Raw genomic sequence first — 25720 nt, forward strand, 5'->3', positions numbered from 1 at the left:
TCTCGGTAGTTCCAAACACACTTGTTTTATATGTATTATCTAAATAAACACAGATTTTATATTTATATTTATTTTAAATAAGTAGGCCTAAACTTGAATATGTCTGAGTGGAAATATAATCTGGAAAAAAAAGCAGAGCACAAGCCTAGCCCATATAACTCCTCGATATTTTCACGACGCTCAATTCAATTATCTATGTTATTTGCGCATCGGGGGGCAATTACATGATAATTAAACACATTTCACGGTTACTCAGCCAAAATGTGTGTCTACAAAATACCATGATCAAAGTCAAATCTGTTCAGGTTCACGAGCCGCATCATGTAGGGTTACGGTTCACAAAAAGATGCTTTGGCCTTTCCATGATATTGTTAAAAATCCATCTACAACACGCCCGAACCCTTTATGAGGTAAAGCTCTGTGGCTGTATTTCTGTTAGAGTTGGCTTTAGCCTTGCTCATTGATCAACAACCTGCGGTGCGTCAACCGACGCGCGACTATCAATAGGCTACAGTTAGCATTTATAAACTTTACAGGGATATTATGCACTTTAGATGTTTTGATCAATGGTTATAACCCTCATTTCATTTTACGCATTAGTTTACAAGATTGAACAACAAAGCTGGCTATATGCCACTGAAGATCAAGGCCCTATATTTAATACATTCCCTTTACAATTGTATTAATGTTTTTCAAGGCATAATTTAAACTCAAAAACGTAATAATAATGTAACCGAATTATTTCGATATGCATAAAAGTTTAAACAGTTGCGTAATTGAATGGTAGGCTACATTTTACGCGTCACACACAGAATAGCTTCTTCAAATTAACAAATTAACATACAAATTACAACAATCAGTGAATAAATCGTATTTGTTTTATTTGGAAATTAACAAGAAATAAGTTAAGCACATGCAGAGACTTCAAAACAAACAGAGAAAGACAAAACGCTGACATTAAGCTGCACATAAAATCACACATTTTCTGGTTTGAAAAAAATACCACAAAAGACTGGAATGTTGCTGTAGCCTATAAAGAAATACATATTTTATTTATAATGCATTTCCACTTGGAATTTAAGATTGTAATACAAGATTGCGTTGGAAATATGTTTGTCAGATATTTAGCAAATGAAACTAAAGCAATGCGTAAAATGACAACATCCATTTAAAAAACTAGGCTGTATCTGTAGCGGGTGTTTTCCGCTTCACCTGCGTCACGCGTTCCATGAGACCTTATTGACTGACCTTCATTCATGCACATTGTAACACATGGACATATTAATTGTGGGGACTACAAGTTTGGGAAATACAACATTATTTTACAAGCTCAAATTGTTATAAATACACTAGCAATGATTTACAGATGGATATATAATTATTCCATTTGAAACACTTTACAGGCCTATTGTATTTTACTCATACATATTCTTATACATTGAAGTAACAGTCCTTATGCACCAGGTGCATGCAAAAATAAGATAAATGTTTTCTGTTGTCCTTTTGTCGAGCACTATAAAAATGAGAAGATACTAAGAAGTGTTGAGGACCGGTCTGGAATACACACCTTGATAGTATGACGCCTCTATTGCGGATGGGTCCATAGCTCTGCCAGCCATGGACGCGCTGCCGAGGGGTAGACTGGAGGACATACCTGAGCCGTAGGATGAGTATTGCAAAGCTTGCTCGTAGGCTTTCAAGTCCAGTTTGTGCTGTTGCTCCGAGGATGACATTAAATTATTTATTGAAAAGGGGTGGTTAAATGAATAATGGGGATCGCCTTTTAGGTGCAGCTGGGACTCGTGCGCCATCGAATGCGGAGGTAAAGGGAGAGAGGACAGGGACGTGGCCGAGCTGGCCACCGGGTGGAGAGGTGGCCCGCTGCTCTTTAGTTCAGAGGCGCTGCTACTGCTCCTGTGGTCCATGCTGTGAGGGCTGGAGGACTGGTTGGAGGTGGAGAGGGAGTTTGATTCCACATGTCCAGTCTTGCTGTTGGTGTTCTCGCTCGAAGGTGACCCAGAACCGGACTGGTCTTTCCTTCCGTCTCCTTTACTTGAAGATAGCTTTCTATTTTCGCATTTAAAGCGCTTTTGTCTGCGCAGGTAACAACCGTTTTCGAACATATTTCCAGAATCTGGGTGCAGGGCCCAGTATGAGCCTTTGCCTGGCTTATCAGGTGACCTAGACACTTTGATGAAGCAATCATTAAAAGACAAGGAATGGCGAATAGAGTTCTGCCACCTCTGTTGGTTCTGTCTGTAGTATGGAAATAGGTCCATTATCCACTGGTAGATTTCGCTAAGCGTGAGCATCTTGCTTGGTGCTTGCTGAATGGCCATTGTTATCAGGGATATGTACGAATACGGAGGCTTTGCGTGCGGGTAGCTTCTCCTGAACGTCTTGTTGTCCCTTGCTCGGTTCAGGTTGGGCTGATTATAGGACATTTGGCTCATTGTAGGGCTCATGCTGGCGTATGGATTCAGAGCGTTCATGGAAGCCTGCTGAGCCGACATTGCGCCCATGTTCGAGGGGCTAAGGGCAGTGCCCATTGACGATACCCCGCCGCACATTCCATTCATGGACGTGCTCGGGGGCATCCCTGCCATTGTCCCGGGGCTTACTCCGGCTCCCAGGCCGGGGTTGGCGTAGGACATGTTGAAAGAACCGGAGGTCATATTTCCACTGGTAGACATACTCATGTAACTGTTCATACTGTTCATGGAACTCAGTCCTGCATTCATGCCGCTGTTTGCCATGGGTGAATATACCTGGAATAACATGAGAGAAATGTGATCACAACAATGCTTTGGTCTTCCACACACTCAAAGTGCTTGAGTTTTTTAATATTTTTTTTATTCTGTTGAAATTGACTGTTTAATAATGTATAGGCAATAATAATTAATTATTCATACTAGGTTAACACAAAATATTTCAAAACGAAACAAATTTAATTGATTCGATTTGACAAGAAAACATGAGATTCATTTTGAGAACCTCTAAACAGCAGCATGAAAACAGTCCATCATATTATGAATCTCAAACTCAATATTGTTTTACTGTATTAGGCCATATCACGATTATAACAAATAATAATTGCATTTACATTAACATATTATGTAGGCTTATTACGCACTAACAGAATGAGGTCAAGCAAAGTGTATTACGAGGTCTTATTATTGGCGTCAAACAAACGAATTAAAATGGATTTCTAAACATTCCATTCACTGACTGCAACTTTATTTTCGAATAGCATGCATTTAAAACATATGCCATTATTTCGTTGCATGATGTCTGGTAAATATTCAGTGCCAAATCCTAACTTTTTATCTGCGTGCATAACCAATTGATATAATGGATTTTTACTTATTGTAAATTGCCAATATCTCAAGACAGCATTTGTCCCTCTGTGACTAACATGCACTCGTTCTTTATATACATCAGGTTGCATTTAGTGACATCTATACCCAAAACAGCCCAATATTCCATAAACAACAACACAGTAACTGTAATCGAACCATTTTTTAAGGAAACTAACTCAACGGAAGACTTAGGAATCAGTTAACACTTTATTATTCTATAACCCAAATGGAAAACTTAAAGACACATACCTCTTGTGCGTCATTGTAATAGCTGCTCCAATCTGGTGTTTCGTGACCTTCCATTTTCACTGTACCCAACATTATGGTGGAAATCCACAAATCGTAAACATGCAGTTCCTTAGACTGAAGTTTTGGAGAAATGTATCCTAGGAAACTGTGCGCTGTAACTGGCGGGATGTTGCAGGAGGGTTAGAGTAAAGAAGTGAAGAGATGTTGACTGCAGTGTGACCTGTGAGTGTAGATCTTCCCCTATTACGGAGGCGGTACAACCCACCCACTTTTTTCTGTGTTCATTTGCCTGGCTCCTTTTCCCTCACTGTAGTCACACATCCCCTGCCCACAGTTCTTCTGCGTCTTTACAGAGAAAAATATCCCAGTCAAAAAAGTTTTTTTTCACCCTCATAAGGTGTGTTCGATCCGCTAGAAAGCAGGGTTTGAAAGACAGCGGAGCATGGAGTTCATTGTTGGACAATTACGCACTTGAAATGTTCCACAAATAGCCAAAAGGCATTTCATACGCCATGGAGAACGCCAGGCATAAACCAAATAGACTGGAAACTAGCATTACACACCTAGTCTTTTAGACCTTTATTATGATAAATCATAAAGGGAATTTTAATTCAATAAAAATACAACAGAAACGTCACTGTTTATGACTATAATTTCAAAATGTCCATTACGCACACAATATTTGCTCTGGCTCACAGACAGTAGGCTATAGGGATCAAATTGTTAAATTATGCGAGAAATGAGAAGACGTGAGCACTGATGATATTGGATATTCCAATACAAATAATTCACTGATATGCATTCTTCTGTCAGGTTTTTAAAAAATGTTTTGCCATATGATGCGATGCTTATTTCTTTATTTTAATTTCATTTATGTGCAGACTATGCCCATATAGCCTAGTATTTAATTGTAGCGTATGTAGGCCTCTGTTTCAATTGTAATGTGATGGTCGCTGGGCAATGGAGAGAAAAGGGAACTTGTCAACCTCCATATGCGTGAAAAGACCTTCATAGCCCTCTGCTCTGCTGTACGGTACAAGGGGTTACAGCCAGGTCCTTCGATTCTAAACCCGTTAATGACCGAATAACAGCGATAATTATCCCCTTACATGGGATTATCTCAGGGTGATCTCTAATGCCGTTAGGGAGAGAAAATCGATTAGTTCAGGCCGGATTAAAACCTCCCACAATGCTTACTGCTGGATTTGAATTCTGTCACGGGAGATATAGCCAGGCCATCAAAGGCCTACAGGTGAACATGGTTGTTTTACAGATAGGGCCTAATTAGATTTATAGATTGCTTTATTCTATGACACTAGTTCTTATGACGATCCTGCTGTTTATTATCGCACAGCAAAAAAAACATCAGACTATAGTTGCCCCAAAGAAACGCCCATTGCCACCATCATCACCATATGAGAAGGAATTATATTCCACATTTGAATAGGCTAGTAATTAAAACAGGTTTTTATAACAATATAGGCTAATATTTCATGAAGGCCTACACATCCAGAATAAAAACTACAGAGCCAATAAAACAATATGGCAAATTGAAATTCTACTTCTGTCGATGAGGAGAGCATCCTGTGCCTTGCTTGGAGCATTATTGTAGTCATGTAGGCGAACTCATTTTCTATTTTGTTTAGTTTCCAAAGCTCGTCCCGGTTCTGCACCCACGTGGTGTCTGTTTTGTCCTGCCTAGTTGTCTGGTGGTTGCTAGGAGATCCTCTCTGTCACCAGGAAGAAATCTTCCTAAAAGTTTGTCAACGTTTAACTGGCTCTCTATTTTGCTAACGTGTTTATGAGATGACAACACACTGGTGTGTGTTCAGATATAACGTCAATAAAAGAAAGGTAATGTCTAAAGTAATGTCAAAGTACCATCAATTTCAGCAAAGAGCTGTGACTTGTCACTTCAATATTTTAGAAAAAGGTAAGTGTTGGAATTTCTAATGTTTATGCTAGATAGCTAACTAACTAGCTAGCTAATATATTCTAGCAGCGTTAAAGGGTAGGTAGCATAAACGTAACCACATGTAACATATGGATTTGCATTAGAATATGCATAAACATTCCCAATGCAAAGTTACACCTCACTTTTCTATTTTTGAAATTATTACTAAAACTGATCAGAATTCTGAAGAATGCTGAACTGAAGTCCTGCTGGAAAAAACATTTGCAAGGTGTGACATAATATGGACCAGGCAAGCCAGCCTATTCCCTATAATGTAAACTCCAACAGAAATAACTTCAAATGTATAACTTTAAATCAAACCAAATCGTTTGCACTCATGACTACTGGTTTCAATTACATTTTCAGCCAACTTACAAGCAAATAGCCTACTTTATGAATGTATTGTTACAAATCAGCTTGCAAGGTTGCTAGCCAACTAGCCTGCTAACGTTAGCCCTACTAGCCTGCTAATGTTACCCCTACCAGCCTGCTAACGTTACGTTAGCACTGCGTGAGTCAACACCTAGCTTACAGCTACATTAAAGTAAACCAACGTTTTGGTATACATAACGTCATCTAACCAGTTATCAAATAAAGGTACAGGTTTATGCAGCTATCTTAGCCAGCAAGCAAGCCAGCCAGCTAAAGTTAGTTATTTTAGCCTAGCTAGCCAACCACCATTGTTGACATAGCTAAGTAGTAAGCCAGAGAAGAATTAATCTAGCACAGGCAGGAACCCACAGAACACAACAAAAAAAGCCAGCAGATATAAAGTAGAGGGAGCAGAAACTTACAGATTGAAGGCTGAGTTAGCTACCAAAGTCAAAGAAGAGCCAAGGAGAGGCCTTCAGAGGGAGAGGTAGCTAGCTAGCTAATCCAATAGTGATATAGTGAGGTAAATCCACATTGAATTTACCAGGTTTATCTCCATCACTGCTGACACTCGCGATGTACCGGTAGGTCGGTAGGAAATAGAGATTGCAGGCTTCACATTCACGCTTGGCACAGCACCTGGTTTCAGTCAGTCTCATTCCGAATCCTGCCTTCCACTGGTTATACTAAGTCATCTAAGTACAGTAGACATGCGCACGGTTCCTATACTCCAATCAGCTCGCTTCAACGGGACAGACCGTTCCCACTTCAGAGCTTGCTTCTAATTTTTGGGCCACAAATGAGTTGGAACCCTGTCCTTGTGGGTATTACTGCACTAGCTACAAATGATGGAAAACTACTACAACGCTCGCTCGACTACCACTACCAAACGCACAGGAGAAGAGGAGTTACAGTTTTTCGCATTCATTTATATGGTTTCTTCTTCGTGGATGTACATAGTAGCTCATCAGCACCAACACTTAGTTTGGAATGTAATTACATGCTAGCATGGCTAGTAGTTAACATTAGCCAGCTGGAACTAGCTAGGTAGCGCCGGTTCTCCATATGACGTTGAGAAATAGTGCATTGTGGGTAGTTCCGAAGATATCTTGAAATAAGTTAATAAATATGTAAAAACGCTAAAACATAACTTTGTTTGTAATTATAGGTAACCAGATCGGGACTACAACTAAGTTACTAACCACACTGTGTTGTTACTTTGGTGAGTAAAAACTCATGCTTCCTACCTTTTAAAGTGGTTCACTGGCAACATTGTAGCTAACTGGGCATTTGACATCTTTCAAACTTCATTACCAACAAAATATACACCATGAAGCTGTTGTTGTTTAGGTTGACAGTGCTCCTACTTTGTAACACAGTAACAACAATCTTAACATCAACAGCTTGATCATCAGTTATTGAGTAGTCCCATTTTGTATACATCTGGCCCTTCATTGGACACTGTGTTAACAAACCTCCAAATGAGCTTCAACGCCATACAACACTCCTTCCGTAGCCTCCAACTGCTCTTAAACACTAGTAAAACTAAATGCATGCTCTTCAACCGAACGCTGCTTGCACCCGCCCACCCGACTAGAATCACTACTCTCGGCGGGTCTGACCTGGAGTATGTGGACAACTACAAATACCTAGGTGTCTGGTTAGACTGTAAACTCTCCTTCCAGACTCACATTAAGCATCTCCAATCAAAAGTTAGATCTAGAATCGGCTTCCTATTTCGCAACAAAGCCTCCTTCACTCATGCTGCCAAACATGCCCTCGTAAAACTGACTATCCGACCGATCCTTGACTTCGGCGATGTCATTTACAAAATAGCCTCCAACACTCTACTCAGGAAATTGGATGTAGTCTATCACAGTGCCATCCGTTTTGTCACCAAAGCCCCATATACTACCCACCATTGTGACCTGTACGCTCTTGTTGGCTGGCCCTCACTACATATTCGTCGCCAAACCCACTGGCTCCAGGTCATCTATAAATCACTGCTAGGCAAATCCCCGTCTTATCTTGCTCACTGGTCACCATAGCAACACCCACCCGTAGTCTGCGCTCCAGCAGGTATATCTCACTGGTCATCCCCAAAGCCAACACCTCCTTTGGCCGCCATTCCTCCCAGTTCTCTGCTGCCAATGACTGGAACGAACTGCAAAAATCTCTGAAACTGGAGACTCTGATCTCCCTCACTATCTTTAAGCGTCAGTTGTCAGAGCAGCTTACCGATCACTGCACCTGTACACAGCCTTTCTGAAATTAGCCCACCCAACTACCTCATCCCCATATTGTTATTTATTTTGCTCATTTGCACTCCAGTATCTCTATTTGCACATCATCTTTTGCACATCTATCATTCCAGTGTTAATATGACATTTTAACTATTTTGCACTATGGCCTATTTATTGCCTTACCTCCATAACTTACTACATTCGCACACACTGTATATATATTATCTGTTGTATTTTTGACTTTATGTTTTGTTTACCCCATATGTAACTCTGTGTTGTTGTTTTTATCGCACTGCTTTGCTTTATCTTGGCCAGGTCGCAGTTGTAAATGAGAACTTGTTCTCAACTGGCTTACCTGGTTAAATAAAGGTGAAGAAAAAAAATGTATATATATATATATATAGAAGAAGCATCATTCTTGACAGAGATTTACCAATCATTTTAGATTTAGATTGTTTTATTATTGCTGTTTTTTACTCCTTTTAATTGATGTTTCATTATCACCCATTGAAAAATAATTAATCCTCAGTTCTGTACTTTTTTGCATGTTTCACTTTCCAACACTTGGTCATGTTGATAGACACGGGGCAACATGCTGAGAAATAAGAAGTTCTGAGCCACAGAGGAGCTAAAGCTGAAGAAGGAGGTAGAGTCCCAGCATGACTTCCTACAAATGAATCAGCTGTTTTTCAACTCCCACGCAACCACCAGCACAATGGACCAGCCAGCAGACTCTCTCCACACACTGGAGTCATGAGGACTGATGGAAGAGGCAACAGAGGGACATCGGACGCACCTCAAAATAGGACCTCACCAATGTCTGCAGGGTCAGACAGCCCGTTGGAGTTCCATGCAGATCTGCTACAATCCCCACCTGCCTCCTTACCACAGAGCACACTCCTACCAGACATCCCTAAAAGGAAGTCAGAGGTGAGCAAGAGTCAAGGGATCACACATATGAAAGGAGTCAGTGGAGAGAGAGATGTCAGCAATGCTATTGATTCAGTTCATTTGGTCCTGTGTCCTCCAGGGCACAAACCTGCCTCGAAGCCGGCCATAGTTCAGCTAGCAGGGACTACCAAAGTGGTGTCCATGTCCATGAGGCCACAGCCTCCTTCTAAGCCCAGGTCAGAGAGGCCAGCAACAGGGACCAGGATGTGGATATACACTGCTCAAAAAAATTAAGGGAACACTAAAATAACACATCCTAGATATGAATGAATGAAAATCTTATTAAATACTTTTTTCTTTACATAGTTGAATGTGCTGACAACAAAATCACACAAAAATTATCAATGGAAATCAAATTTATCAACCCATGGAGGTCTGGATTTGGAGTCACCCTCAAAATTAAAGTGGAAAACCACACTACAGGCTGATCCAACTTTCATGTAATGTCCTTAAAACAAGTCAAAATGAGGCTCAGTAGTGTATGTGGGTGGCCTCCACGTGCCTGTATGACCTCCCTACAACGCCTGGGCATGCTCCTGATGAGGTGGCGGATGGTCTCCTGAGGGATCTCCTCCCAGACCTGGACTAAAGCATCCGCCAACTCCTGGACAGTCTGTGGTGCAACGTGGCGTTGGTGGATGGAGCAAGACATGATGTCCCAGATGTGATCAATTGGATTCAGGTCTGGGGAACGGGCGGGCCAGTCCATAGCAATCAATGCCTTCCTCTTGCAGGAACTGCTGACACACTCCAGCCACATGAGGTCTAGCATTGTCTTGCATTAGGAGGAACCCAGGGCCAACCGCACCAGCATATGGTCTCACAAGGGGTCTGAGGATCTCATCTCGGTACCTAATGGCAGTCAGGCTACCTCTGGCGAGCACATGGAGGGCTGTACGGCCCCCCAAAGAAATGCCACCCCACACCATGACTGACCCACCGCCAAACCGGTCATGCTGGAGGATGTTGCAGGCAGCAGAACGTTCTCCACGGCGTCTCCAGACTCTGTCACGTCTGTCACATGTGCTCAGTGTGAACCTGCTTTCATCTGTGAAGAGCACAGGGCGCCAGTGGCGAATTTGCCAATCTTGGTGTTCTCTGGCAAATGCCAACGTCCTGCACGGTGTTGGGCTGTAAGCACAACCCCCACCTGTGGACGTCGGGCCCTCATACCACCCTCATGGAGTCTGTTTCTGACCGTTTGAGCAGACACATGCACATTTGTGGCCTGCTGGAGGTCATTTTGCAGGGCTCTGGCATTGCTCCTCCTGCTCCTCCTTGCACAAAGGCGGAGGTAGCAGTCCTGCTGCTGGGTTGTTGCCCTCCTACGGCCTCCTCCACGTCTCCTGATGTACTGGCCTGTCTCCTGGTAGCGCCTCCATGCTCTGGACACTACGCTGACAGACACAGCAAACCTTCTTGCCACAGCTCGCATTGATGTCCCATCCTGGATGAGCTGCACTACCTGAGCCACTTGTGTGGGTTGTAGACTCCATCTCATGCTACCACTAGAGTGAAAGCACCGCCAGCATTCAAAAGTGACCAAAACATCAGCCAGGAAGCATAGGAACTGAGAAGTGGTCTGTGGTCACCACCTGCAAAACCAGTCCTTTATTGGGGGTGTCTTGCTAATTGCCTATAATTTCCACCTGTTGTCTATTCCATTTGCACAACAGCATGTGAAATGTATTGTCAATCAGTGTTGCTTCCTAAGTGGACAGTTTGATTTCACAGAAGTGTGATTGACTTGGAGTTACATTGTGTTGTTTAAGTGTTCCCTTTATTTTTTTTAGCAGTGTACAAGAGCAAGAAGGAGTCAGAGCAGGTGTCTATCTTGGAGAAGAAAGTGCCTTAGAGGCGCATCCGGAGATCAAACTTCCTCAGCAGATGTCAGGCTCTGAGCTTGGACAGCACCGATGAGAGCAGGAACAGTGAGGACTCGGGCTCCGACCAATCCCACAGGAACGCTCCTGCGGAAGGTCAAAAAATAAAATAAAATGAGGAAACCTAAAGATACACCAAGGACTTCCACTGACGACAGGAGCTCAAAGAGCCAGAGTACCACCATGGCCCCCAGCAGCATCCGTAGTGTCAAGTTCACCACAGAGCTGCTTCATGAGGCCCGGGGCATCGTAGGGTCTGAGGCAGAGGGACAGGGACAGGAGTACACAGACTCCCAGCAGAGAGACCCTGAGGAGTCAGTGGCCACGGCTATGGGGCTTGTCAGAGGCAGAGATAGGATGGTGGATGAAATTATTGCCTCCCTACAGATAGGAGGCAGTGATATGTCGTCTGTCTCAGACCAGATGATCAAGGAGCTGATGGGGAGAGTGCTTGGGGACCATAGAATGATTTCATTCTATTTCTATGTGGGGGACAGCTACAATGCAGAGAACGAGGTGACAATAGGATAACAACTGATAATATGCTGAATGGTCACAAAAACTCATGTTGACCTTCATACTTTTGGTAGAGATTTTAAATAAGCCCAGTGATAGTTACATAATAATAATTGTATTAGTTATTTAAACAGGTCTAAAATGCTCATAACAATGGCATTTCTTTTATTGAATGATAAAAAATGTTTCAATCCTTTTTTAAAGGAAGAGAAAACAGTGCAATCAAAATGTGAGGAATCAGAGCAGGAGAGAGAAGAGAATATTAGCCCTGTGCAAACAGGTCATGCAGAGACTACATTCAGTGTATTTAGATTTATCGCATTTGACAAGCCTTGGCTTGTAACATTGAAAAATAGTCTCCCAGAGCATTTGAGAGCATTTTAAGTGTAGAGGTTTCTGTTATTAAGGATGTATAAAGTTTAAACTAAATTCAACCTTGATATGGAACTATGAATGATGTTTGTATGATAGTTAACAGACGTCTGATCCTGATTTCTAGGGTACTCCTCCGGTTCCACAGAGGATGTTGCTGGTTAAGAGGGAGACACCAACCCCTCCAAGACCTGTTGAGTCCCCTAAAGTCACATCAGAGGTCTACAAGATGGCTGACTCACTATCTGAGAGAATCAGGGGAGTCTACAAGATGGCTGACTCACTGTCTGAGAGAATCAGGGGTATATAAGATGGCTGACTCACTGTCTGAGAGAGACTCACAACAATGACTGCTCTATGGCCTCTGCTCTCCCACAGAAGGTACTACTTGGATTTATTTGGTTGACATTGTTTTTAGTTCATTAGGTGTTTTACCCTGATCAACTACTTCAACTGTACTATCAGTTTAGTATTTTTTTCTGTCAGAGGTGACTTATACAGATGTAATGACAGCTCGAGGAGATGCCATAGCTCCTTCTCAGAGACCAACGAGGGTGTATTTACAAAACAAAACAATTCAAGGTCTTTCCCTTGTAGCAACATCGGCCCCTAAGCACAGTAAGAATATTGTATTCCCTGTCTGTCTGGTTGATCAGGAGAGTTGTGAGTTGTTGTTACAAATGGATTTGGAGTTGTGATCACTACTACTATTACAAGTGTGTGTAATAAACGGATACAACATGAAATGATGCAACACAGAACTAGCCTGATCCACCATCCTGACCTTGTGTTTCACTTCATCAATCCGTGCAGCGAGACACAATGTAAGCTTGCGAGACCCAGGATGGTCGAACGAGGCTAACACAGAACTGTAGTAAAAAAAGAAAGGGGTGTGGTTTCCAAAAAATGTGAAAACAGTTGCTTGTAACCCTGTCATAGGCTAGTCATAGGTAGCCGTGACTGCTGCTTGCTCTGGAGGAAGTCGTTTCCCACTATCATGGTAACCATCTCCAACCTTGACTTTAATGGCCTTGGACGGAGGTGAGCTCAGTTCCATGGAGTCTGTCTGTAAATTAAGTGACTAGGCTATCATCAAAACTCCTCCACCCCATTCTCAGAGACCCATTGACAAAGAGAATAATTATTATGCTCCCGGCCTAACACTCTTTTACGGAGCCTAGTGCACACCCACACACTTCCTTATCACTGACTCCTTACTCACCTAAAGATACCAGATTTACTGCCTCCTATTGCAAGCGCTGAGTTGGAATTGTACCACTCCCTCCTTTCCCCTCCTACCCCATTCATGAAAAAATGGAACCAAAACAAGTGCCATTTAATTAGGTGGGGGTTTCAGAGCTTTGGTTCACTGAAAGGTTTCTGCTGGATATGGATGGGAGGTTTTATAAGGGGGCCAGGCTGCCAGCCTGCCTGCCAATGGTAGATGGATTAGAATTAGAATTAGATCGGCAGCAAGACTAAAGACAGGCAGCACTCAGGTTGGCTCCACTCCACAGTTATAGAATTCTCATTTCATTGAAAACAAGGCGAATTACTCTGTAGTGACCTTACAGGTTTTTTGCTCCGCTCTCTGAGCTGAGGCATACCTACCTACCCCAGAGTTCCAGAGAGATGATTAATCTCAAGAGTGACAGGCCGTAGTGAACATGTTATCCTCCAATAAATTGTCCAGTGTCTGGCAGGTTAGAAGCCCTAGTCAAGTGGTGGATGGAGGCCTTTTCAAAGAGTGATGAGAAGTTATGGCAGGGATGATCTGAGCAAATAAACCTCCAGCTCATCTGCTTACGCCACAGAGAATGTTTCATCTGTTAGGACAAGTCACAAGACCACTGTATTGATTTGTAGAGGTTTCAAATATGTGGATTGTTGTTGAATCATTTACATTCTTCAATGTAACAAACCAGTGGGGTTTTGGTTGCAAGCTACATTTACAGTTGAGCGGACTTCTCCCTTTAACTTACATGATAATATGGTATGTTTTTATATGACCTGTGTCATTACAGACTAGGTACAGAAGTCAGAAATTATGTTCAATTTAGATATACGGGCAAGTAAGCATTAGCTTGGTCCTAGATCTATTTATGCTATTGCCAACTCAATTGCTGTCATTGTCAAGCCAGTGACAAGGAGTTGTCATGATGGCACAAACAGACTAGCTAAGTAAGCATATCACAACATTTTAGTCATTACTGTTGTATTGCTCTCCCACAGTGCAGAGGAGTACAACACCATTCACCACCTCTGTACAACCCCAGTCAGCCAGGCCCTGCCTCTGGAGCTGGCTTCCCGGATCTGTCACACCTCCAGCCAACTCACTGCGCCACCACCGTTTCACCAAAAGAGGACAGCACTACAACACATTTGTACCCAGCCTGACAGACACAGGTCAAAAAGTCCAAAACGTGGATTTTATAGCAAAATGTGGAATTTAAGTGCTATATATATATATATATATATATATATATATAATATAAATTTTCAAAGTCTGCTGCCTCAGTTTTTATGGTGGCAATTTGTGTATACTCCAGAATGTTATGAAGAGTGATCAGATGAATTGCAATTAATTGCAAAGTCCCTCTTTGCCATGAAAATGAACTTAATCCCTACAAAAACTTTTCCTCTTCATTTCAGCCCTGCCACAAAAGGACCAGCTGACATCATGTCAGTGATTCTCTCGTTAACACGTGAGTGAGAGTGTTGACGAGGCTGGAGATCACTCTGTCATGCTGATTGAGTTAGAATAACAGACTGGAAGCTTTAAAAGGAGGGTGGTGCTTGAAATCATTGTTCTTCCTCTGTTAACCATTGTTACCTGCAAGGAAACACATGCCGTCATCATTGCTTTGCACAAAAAGGGCTTCACAGGCAAGGATATTGCTGCTAGTAAGATAGCACCTAAATCAACCATTTATCGGATCATCAAGAACTTCAAGGAGAGAGGTTCAATTGTTGTGAAAAAGGCTCCCAAGAAAGTCCAGCAAGCGCCAGGACCGTCTCCTAAAGTTGATTCAGCTGCGGGATCGGGGCACCACCAGTGCAGAGCTTGCTCAGGAATGGCAGCAGGCAGTTTTGAGTGCATCTGCACGCACAGTGAGGCGAATACTTTTGGAGGATGGCCTGGTGTCAAGAAGGGCGGCGAGGAAGCCACTTCTCTCCAGGAAAAACATCAGGGACAGACTGATATTCTGAAAAGGTACAGGGATTGGACTGCTGAGGACTGGGGTAAAGTCATTTTCTCTGATGAATCCCCTTTCCGATTGTTTGGGGCATCCGTAAAAAAGCTTGTCCGGAGAAGACAAGGTGAGCGCTACCATCAGTCCTGTGTCATGCCAACAGTAAAGCATCCTGAGACCATTCATGTGTGGGGTTGCTTCTCAGCCAAGGGAGTGGGCTCACTCACAATTTTGCCTAAGAACACAGCCATGAATAAAGAATGGCACCAACACATCCTCCGAGAGCAACTTCTCCCAACCATCCAAGAACAGTTTGGTGACAAACAATGCCTTTTTCCAGCATGATGGAGCACCTTGCCATAAGGCAAAAGTAATAACTAAGTGGCTCGGGGAACAAAACATCGACATTTTGGGTCCATGGCCAGGAAACTCCCCAGACCTTAATCCCATTGAGAACTTGTGGTCGATCCTCAAGAGGTGGGTGGACAAACAAAAACCCACAAATTCTGACAAACTCCAAGCATTGATTATGCAAGAATGGGCTGCCATCAGTCAGGATGTGGCCCAGAAGTTAATTGACAGCATGCCAAGGCAGATTGCAGAGGTCTTGAAAAAGAAGGGTCAACACTGCAAATATTGACTCTTTGCGTAAACTTAATGTAATTGTCAATAAAAGCCTTTGACACTTATGGAATGCTTGTAATTATACTTCAGTATACCATAGTAACATCTGACAAAAATATCTAAAACAGTGAAGCAGCAAACTTTGTGAAGACAAATACAGAGAGATGAGAGAGGCCTGTAACTTTCATCATAGGTACACGTCAACTATGACAGACAAATTGAGGAAAAAAAATCCGGAAAATCACATTGTAGGATGTTTAATGAATTTATTTGCAAATTATGGTGGAAAATAAGTATTTGGTCACCTACAAACAAGCAAGATTTCTGGCTCTCACAGACCTGTAACTTCTTCTTTTAGAGGCTCCTCTGTCCTCCACTCGTTACCTGTATTAATGGCACCTGTTTGAACTTGTTATCAGTATAAAAGACACCTGTCCACAACCTCAAACAGTCACACTCCAAACTCCACTATGGCCAAGACCAGAGAGCTGTCAAAGGACACCAGAAACAAAATTGTAGACCTGCACCAGGCTGGGAAGCCTGAATCTGCAATAGGTAAGCACTGATCCGTGTAAAGGAAAGAATGAATGGGGCCATGTATCGTGAGATTTTGAGTGAAAACCTCCTTCCATCAGCAAGGGCATCGAAGATGAAACGTGGCTGGGTCTTTCAGCATGACAATGATCCCAAACACTCCGCCCGGGCAACGAAGGAGTGGCTTCGTAAGAAGCATTTCAAGGTCCTGGAGTGGCCTAGCCAGTCTCCAGATCTCAACCCCATAGAAAATCTTTGGAGGGAGTTGAAAGTCCGTGTTGCCCAGAGACAGCCCCTGTATCGCGACAGGTCTGTGAGAGCCGGAATTCTTACTGGTTGGTAGGTGATCAAATACTTATGTCATGCAATAAAATGCAAATTAATTACTTAAAAATCATACAATGTGATTTTCTGGATTTTAGTTTTAGATTCCGTCTCTCACAGTTGAAGTGTACCTATGATAAAAATGACAGACCTCTACATGCTTTGTAAGTAGGAAAACCTGCAAAATCGGCAGTGTATCAAATACTTGTTCTCCCCACTGTATCTTGCATTACTCGTCTCATATGTATATACTGTATTCTATACTATCTATTGCATCTTAGCCTATGCTGCTCTGACAATGATATTGCTCATCCATATATTTATATATTCTTATTCCATTCCTTTACTTAGATTTGTGTGTATTAGATATTTGTTGTGGAACTGTTAGATATTACTTGCTAGATATTACTGAACTGTCGGAACTAGAAGCACAAGCATTTCGCTACACTCGCAATAACATCTGCTAACCATTTGTATGTGATAGATATATATATAGATAGATAGATAGATAGATATTAGTACCAGTCCAAAGTTTGGACACACCTACTCATTCAAGGCCTTTTCTTTATTTTTTACTATTTTCTACATTGTAGAATAATAGTGAAGACATCAACATTATGAAATAACACAAATGGAATCATGTAGTAACCAAAAAAAGTGTTAAACAAATCAAAATATATTTTATATTTGAGATTCTTCAAATAGCCACTCTTTGCCTTGATGACAGCTTTGCACACTCATGGCATTCTCTCAACCAGCTTCACCTGGAATGCTTTTCCAACTGTCTTGAAGGAGTTCCCACATATGCTTAGCACTTGTTGGCTCCTTTTCCTTCACTCTGCCATCCGACTCATCCCAAACCATCTCAATTGGGTTAAGGTCGGGGGATTGTGGAGGCCAGGTCATCTGATGCAGCACTCCATCACTCTCCTTCTTGGTAAAATAGCCCTTACACAGCCTGGAGGTGTGTTGGGTCATTATCCTGTTGAAAAGAGATCATCCGTTCACCCACATCGCGTCTCACAAAGACACAGCAGTTGGAACCAAAAATCTCAAATTTGGACTCCAGACCAAAGGACAGATTTCCACCGGTCTAATGTCCATTGCTCGTGTTTCTTGGCCCAAGCAGGTCTCTTCTTATTATTGGTGTCCTTTAGTAGTGGTTTCTTTGCAGCAATTCGACCATGAAGGCCTGATTCACACAGTCCCCTCTGAACAGTTGATGTTGATATGTGTCTGTGACTTGGAACTGTGAAGCATTTATTTGGGCTGCAATTTCTGAGGCTGGTAACTAATGAACTTATCCTCTGTAGCAGAGGTAACTCTGGGTCTTCCATTCCTGTGGCGGTCCTCATGTGAGACAGTTTCATCGTAGCACTTGATGGTTTTTGCGACTGCACTTGAAGCAACTTTCAAAGTTCTTGAAATGTTCCGTATTGACTGACCTTCATGTCTTAAAGTAATGATGGACTGTCGTTTCTCTTGCCATAATATGGACTTGGTCTTTTACCAAATAGGGCTATCTTCTGTATTCCCCCCCTACCTTGTCACAACACAACTGATTGGCTCAAACGCATTAAGGAGGAAATAAATTCCACAAATTAACTTTTAAGAAGGCACACCTGTTAATTGAAATGCATTCCAGGTGACTACCTCATAAAGCTGGTTGAGAGAATGCCAAGAGTGTGCAAAGCTGTCATCAAGGCAAATGGTGGCTATTTGAAGAATCTCAAATATGAAATATATTTAGATTTGTTTAACAAATCAAGTTTTTTTGGTTACTACATGATTCCATATGTGTTATTTCATAGTTGATGTATTCACTATTATTCTACAATGTAAAAAATAAAGAAAAACCCTTGAATGAGTAGGTGTGTCCAAACTTTTGACTGGTACTGTACTGTGTATATATATATATATATATATATATATATATATATATATATATATATACAGTGGGGAAAAAAAGTATTTAGTCAGCCACAAATTGTGCAAGTTCTCCCACTTAAAAAAGATGAGAGAGGCCTGTAATTTTCATCATAGGTACACGTCAACTATGACAGACAAAATGAGGAAAAAAATCCAGAAAATCACATTGTAGGATTTTTTATGAATTTATTGGCATATGATGGTGGAAAATAAGTATTTGGTCAATAACAAAAGTTTCTCAATACTTTGTTATATACCGTTTGTTGGCAATGACACAGGTCAAACGTTTTCTGTAAGTCTTCACAAGGTTTTCACACCTGTTGCTGGTATTTTGGCCCATTCCTCCATGCAGATCTCCTCTAGAGCAGTGATGTTTTGGGGCTGTCGCTGGGCAACACAGACTTTCAACTCCCTCCAAAGATTTTCTATGGGGTTGAGATCTGGAGACTGGCTAGGCCACTCCAGGACCTTGAAATGCTTCTTACGAAGCCACTCCTTCGTTGCCCGGGCGGTGTGTTTGGGATCATTGTCATGCTGAAAGACCCAGCCACGTTTCATCTTCAATGCCCTTGCTGATGGAAGGAGGGTTTCACTCAAAATCTCACGATACATGGCCCCATTCATTCTTTCCTTTACACGGATCAGTCGTCCTGGTCCCTTTGCAGAAAAAACAGCCCCAAAGCATGATGTTTCCAACCCCATGCTTCACAGTAGGTATGGTGTTCTTTGGATGCAACTCAGCATTCTTTGTCCTCCAAACATGACGAGTTGAGTTTTTACCAAAAATTTATATTTTGGTTTCATCTGACCATATGACATTCTCCCAATCCTCTTCTGGATCATCCAAATGCACTACAGACGGGCCTGGACATGTACTGGCTTAAGCAGGGGGACACGTCTCGCACTGCAGGATTTGAGTCCCTGGCGGCGTAGTGTGTTACTGATGGTAGGCTTTGTTACTTTGGTCCCAGCTCTCTGCAGGTCATTCACTAGGTCCCCCGTGTGGTTCTGGGATTTTTGCTCACCGTTCTTGTGATCATTTTGACCCCACGGGGTGAGATCTTGCGTGGAGCCCCAGATCGAGGGAGATTATCAGTGGTCTTGTATGTCTTCCATTTCCTAATAATTGCTCCCACAGTTGATTTCTTCAAACCAAGCTGCTTACCTATTGCAGATTCAGTCTTCCCAGCCTGGTGCAGGTCTACAATTTTGTTTTTGGTGTCCTTTGACAGCTCTTTGGTCTTGGCCATTGTGGAGTTTGGAGTGTGACTGTTTGAGGTTGTGGACAGGTGTCTTTTATACTGATAACAAGTTCAAACAGGTGCCATTAATACAGGTAACGAGTGGAGGACAGAGGAGCCTCTTAAAGAAGAAGTTACAGGTCTGTGAGAGCCAGAAATATTGCTTGTTTGTAGGTGACCAAATACTTACTTTCCACCACAATTTGCAAATAAATTCATAAAAAATCCTACAATGGGATTTTCTGGAAATGTTTTTCTCAATTTGTCTGTCATAGTTGACGTGTACCTATGATGAAAATTACAGGCCTCTCTCATCTTTTTAAGTGGGAGAACTTGCACAATTGGTGGCTGACTAAATACTTTTTTTCCCCACTGTATATATATATATATATATAAATTTGGTCATCCTCTCCCACTACCTTCTGCACTTGACTTCAAATGTACAAACATTGCACGTCAGGATTATCATTACAACAACCTCATCACGTGTAAAAAAGAAAAAAGAAAAAAAAGAAATATATATGTATTTAATCTGTTTGCAGTATAGTCAATGAATTCGTGCCCTGTGTGGATGTGAGTCTGATGTAAAAGGCTGACTGGCCAAAGATCGCTGAGTATTATGTAGAGATTGCCCAGGATGATGCTTCACAGACAGGCAGGGAGGGGGATCAGCACAATGTTAATATAAGTTTTTTCCCAAAACAAGTTTATCTACAAATTGTTTCACATCTAACAAGATTAACCACTAGGTGGCACCAAACACATTTGCAACTCATTAGATTCAGCAGGTTGCGTGAAAGATGCTGCTATAATGTAAGGCACAATTATACATTCACTGAACACTGTAACTACTCAACAGTGTTGAATGTCCCAATATATTTTTTATCATCATGTTTGCTTGTTTTAAAGGGGTAATTTCATTGGTTTAAATGAGTTCCCTCAACTTCCCTGTCCTAAAGTGTGTATCTTCTCCCTCCCAGACCTCTGTGTTCCAACGAGCTGAAGATATTCTGGCACCCAGTGCCTCCCAAGTTCAGCTGCTCTCCTGCCTTCGTCAATCACAAACTCTTTCCAGGTGGTGTAGTACTGAGCCAAGTACCAGGTAGTGTAGTACTGAGCCAAGTACCAGGTAGTGTAGTACTGAGCCAAGTACCAGGTAGTGTACTGTAGTACTGAGCCAAGTACCAGGTAGTGTACTGTAGTACTGAGCCAAGTACCAGGTAGTGTACTGTAGTACTGAGCCAAGTAATAAAAATAATAATAATAATATGCCATTTAGCAGACGCTTTCATCCAAACGACTTACAGTCATGCGTGCATACATTTTTGTGTATGGGTGGTCCCGGGGATCGGACCCACTACCCTGGCGTTACAAGCGCCGTGCTCTACCAGCTGAGCTACAGAGGACCACAAAATTACCAGGTAGTGTAGTACTGAGTCAAGTACCAGGTAGTGTAGTAATGAGCCTCTGATGTTTACAGACAGACTTGTACTCTACTTCCCTGCCAGACACAGTCAGTCCACTGGAACAGTTACAGGCACACTTAACTGCAGAAATCTCCTCCATCTGTTCAGTGTTTTAGTTGAGACCTGATGGAGAACATTGGAGATGCTCTTTGATCATTACATTAGAAGATGCCTTACTACTCTTTGATAATTCTGGAATATAGCTTTGAGACCTTAAAATGTCAAATTGCAATTTAACCATACCTCACCAATGTGATCTCACCCAAATATATCCTACTGCTGTGTTTCTATGGTGTTTGTTACTTAGGCAACCCGTAATGACCAGGGAGGAGCTCTATGGTGATCTGCAGAACCTGTTGGAATCAGTCTGTGACCTGACAGAGATGGAGCCAACCACCTCATTGGTCAGTGTGGTGTTCAGTACCCCGCCTCCCCAAATGTAAATGTTATATAAATATATTTAATTAAATGTATGCTGACTTGAAAAGTAGTAGCTATATTAGCTTACAGTAAACCCCCCAATCTGAGCTTTTTAGGCTATTATTATCTTTTCCATTGTGTGCTGAACTGAAGAGTGTTGTGTTATTTACATTTACATTATTTATCCAGAGTGACTTACATTTACATTACATTTTAGTCATTTAGCAGACGCTCTTATCCAGAGCGACTTACAGTTAGTGAATACATATTTTTTTTTTATACTGGCCCCCCGTGGGAATCGAACCCACAACCCTGGCGTTGCAAACGCCATGCTCTATCAACTGAGCTACATCCCAGCCGGCCATTCCCTCCCCTACCCTGGACGACGCTGGGCCAATTGTGCGCCGCCCATGAGTCTCCCGGTCGCGGCCGGCTGCGACAGAGCCTGGATTCGAACCAGGATCTCTAGTGGCACAGTTAGCACTGCGATGCAGTGCCTTAGACCACTGCGCCACTCAGGAGTATACAAATTGGTGCATACTGTGAGCACTACAGAGATACAGCACAGTGTTCTATTTAATTGTGTGCCACCAGTGCTCAACAATGACAGCCATGAGGACTTACAAATTGGTGCATACTGTGAGCACTACAGAGATACAGCACAGTGTTCTATTTAATTGTGTGCCACCAGTGCTCAACAATGACAGCCATGAGAACCTGAGTGCCTTCCTGGGGCCTGCTCTACACCGAGCGACGACAGTGGCAACAAGCCATGTCTGACTTTGAAGCGGGATCAAACTCGACAGGTAATACCACTGGGCCTCTCGCTGTGACAGAGTCTGGATCCTTTCTTCTGAAAAGAGCAACGGGGCTTTGAGTGAGAGGGAGGGAGAGAGACAGGGAGAGAAAGAGAGGGGAGAGAAAGAGGAAGGGAGGGGGTGTTGGAGCGAATAAGAGTTTCAAGATGTATAAGAATGTTTAATGTTTAGAACTAGAATCTTGCTTGAAGTGTAATGATTGGTAATGGGAATGTTGTAGAATACCTTGGAGATGGAGATTAAGAGACAAATTATATATTTCCTTAAATGTTTTTTCCTCACTTTATGATGATTTCTTGTTTCTCTCAGGTCTGTAGCACTGGCCCATGTGAACCTGGTTTTGATGTACAGTTTATGCTGAAGATCAGGGTGGGAAATTAACCATAGTGGTTGGTGGATACCCACATTTGACCAGCCCTTCAAATGTTTTCCCAGACCCATTTTTTCCCCCTATGCTGTACCCCACCCCGCTTTCACCACTGTAGCGTTGACATTGTTTATTCTAGAGCTGAAACACACACACACTCATATATATATATATATATATATATATATATATAGTGGGGAGAACAAGTATTTGATACACTGCCGATTTTGCAGGTTTTCCTACTTACAAAGCATGTAGAGGTCTGTAAATTTTATCATAGGTACACTTCAACTGTGAGAGGCGGAATCTAAAACAAAAATCCAGAAAATCACATTGTATGATTTTTAAGTAATTAATTTGCATTTTATTGCATGACATAAGTATTTGATCACCTACCAACCAGTAAGAATTCCGGCTCTCACAGACCTGTTAGTTTTTCTTTAAGAAGCCCTCCTGTTCTCCACTCATTACCTGTATTAACTGCACCTGTTTGAACCCGTTGCCTGTATAAAAGACACCTGTCCACACACTCAATCAAACAGACTCCAACCTCTCCACAATGGCCAAGACCAGAGAGCTGTGTAAGGACATCAGGGATAAAATTGTAGACCTGCACAAGGCTGGGATGGGCTACAGGACAATAGGCAAGCAGCTTGGTGAGAAGCAACAACTGTTGGCGCAATTATTAGAAAATGGAAGAAGTTCAAGATGACGGTCAATCACCCTCGGTCTGGGGCTCCATGCAAGATCTCACCTCGTGGGGCATCAATGATCATGACGAAGGTGAGGGATCAGCCCAGAACTACACGGCAGGACCTGGTCAATGACCTGAAGAGAGCTGGGACCACAGTCTCAAAGAAAACCATTAGTAGCACACTACGCCGTCATGGATTAAAATCCTGCAGTGCACGCAAGGTCCCCCTGCTCAAGCCAGCGCATGTCCAGGTCCGTCTGAAGTTTGCCAATGACCATCTGGATGATCCAGAGGAGGAATGGGAGAAGGTCATGTGGTCTGATGAGACAAATATAGAACTTTTTGGTCTAAACTCCACTCGCCGTGTTTGGAGGAAGAAGAAGGATGAGTACAACCCCAAGAACACCATCCCAACCGTGAAGCATGGAGGTGGAAACATCATTCTTTGGGGATGCTTTTCTGCAAAGGGGACAGGATGACTGCACCGTATTGATGGGAGGATGGATGGGGCCATGTATCGCAAGATCTTGGCCAACAACCTCCTTCCATCAGTAAGAGCATTGAAGATGGGTCGTGGCTGGGTCTTCCAGCATGACAACGACCCGAAACACACAGCCAGGGCAACTAAGGAGTGGCTCCGTAAGAAGCATCTCAAGGTCCTGGAGTGGCCTAGCCAGTCTCCAGAACTGAACCCAATAGAAAATCTCTGGAGGGAGCTGAAAGTCCGTATTGCCTCCGAAACTTGAAGGATCTGGAGAAGGTCTGTATGGAGGAGTGGGCCAAAATCCCTGCTGCAGTGTGTGCAAACCTGGTCAAGACCTACAGGAAACGTATGATCTCTGTAATTGCAAACAAAGGTTTCTGTACCAAATATTAAGTTCTGCTTTTCTGATGTATCAAATACTTATGTCATGCAATAAAATGCAAATTAATTACTTAAAAATCATACAATGTGATTTTCTGGATTTTAGTTTTAGATTCCGTCTCTCACAGTTGAAGTGTACCTATGATAAAAATTACAGACCTCTACATGCTTTGTAAGTAGGAAAACCTGCAAAATCGGCAGTGTATCAAATACTTGTTCTCCCCACTGTGTATATATATATATATATATATATATATATATATATATATATATATATATATATATATATATATATATATATATATATATATATATATATATATATATATATACAGTGGGGAAAAAAAGTATTTAGTCAGCCACCAATTGTGCAAGTTCTCCCACTTAAAAAGATGAGAGAGGCCTGTAGTTTTCATCATAGGTACACTTCAACTATGACAGACAAAATGAGGGAAAAAAAATCCAGAAAATCACATTGTAGGATTTTTAATTAATTTATTTGCAAATTATGGTGGAAAATAAGTATTTGGTCAATAACAAAAGTTTCTCAATACTTTGTTATATACCCTTTGTTGGCAATGACACAGGTCAAACGTTTTCAAAGGGTTTTCACACACTGTTGCTGGTATTTTGGCCCATTCCTCCATGCAGATCTCCTCTAGAGCAGTGATGTTTTGGGGCTGTCGCTGGGCAACACGGACTTTCAACTCCCTCCAAAGATTTTCTATGGGGTTGAGATCTGGAGACTGGCTAGGCCACTCCATGACCTTGAAATGCTTCTTACGAAGCCACTCCTTCGTTACCTGGGCGGTGTGTTTGGGATCATTGTCATGCTGAAAGACCCAGCCACGTTTCATCTTCAATGCCCTTGCTGATGGAAGGAGGTTTTCACTCAAAATCTCACGATACATGGCCCCATTCATTCTTTCCTTTACACGGATCAGTCGTCCTGGTCCCTTTGCAGAAAAACAGCCCCAAAGCATTATGTTTCCACCCCCATGCTTCACAGAGGTATGGTGTTCTTTGGATGCAACTCAGCATTCTTTGTCCTCCAAACACGACGAGTTGAGTTTTTACCAAAAAGTTATATTTTGATTTCATCTGACATTCTCCCAATCCTCTTCTGGATCATCCAAATGCACTCTAGCAAACTTCAGACGGGCCTGGACATGTACTGGCTTAAGCAGGGGGACACGTCTGGCACTGCAGGATTTGAGTCCCTGGCGGCGTAGTGTGTTACTGATGGTAGGCTTTGTTACTTTGGTCCCAGCTCTCTGCAGGTCATTCACTAGGTCCCCCCGTGTGGTTCTGGGATTTTTGCTCAACGTTCTTGTGATCATTTTGA

The 25720-nt window shown here is 42.3% G+C and overlaps 1 protein-coding gene and 1 long non-coding RNA gene across 2 annotated transcripts; one reads left to right on the top strand and one right to left on the bottom strand.

Annotated features, from left to right (window-relative positions):
• Positions 1-868: 868 nt before the first annotated feature.
• On the bottom strand, positions 869-3816 carry LOC121544311 (forkhead box protein A1-A-like). The gene is made up of 2 exons (XM_041854227.1): positions 3609-3816; positions 869-2768 (listed from the first exon to the last, which is right to left on the bottom strand). The coding sequence occupies exons 1-2, from the start codon at positions 3678-3680 to the stop codon at positions 1533-1535; spliced, it is 1308 nt and encodes a 435-aa protein (XP_041710161.1). The 5' UTR covers positions 3681-3816; the 3' UTR covers positions 869-1532.
• Positions 3817-21152: 17336 nt separating this feature from the next.
• Positions 21153-22855, top strand: LOC121544451. Its single transcript, XR_005996120.1, has 3 exons — positions 21153-21615; positions 22323-22437; positions 22759-22855. It is a non-coding gene; the product is annotated as an uncharacterized LOC121544451 (long non-coding RNA).
• Positions 22856-25720: the final 2865 nt, after the last annotated feature.

This window comes from Coregonus clupeaformis, chromosome 29 (genome assembly GCF_020615455.1).
Source record: "Coregonus clupeaformis isolate EN_2021a chromosome 29, ASM2061545v1, whole genome shotgun sequence".
NCBI classification, from domain to species: Eukaryota; Metazoa; Chordata; class Actinopteri; order Salmoniformes; family Salmonidae; genus Coregonus; species Coregonus clupeaformis.

Excerpts from the sequence above, each read along its gene's own strand:
- LOC121544311 (XM_041854227.1), bottom strand. The coding sequence starts at position 3,680 with ATGTTGGGTACAGTGAAAATGGAAGGTCACGAAACACCAGATTGGAGC. Across the intron at positions 2,769-3,608 it reads ATTACAATGACGCACAAGAG|GTATATTCACCCATGGCAAA; the intron begins GTATGTGTCTTT and ends ATGTTATTCCAG.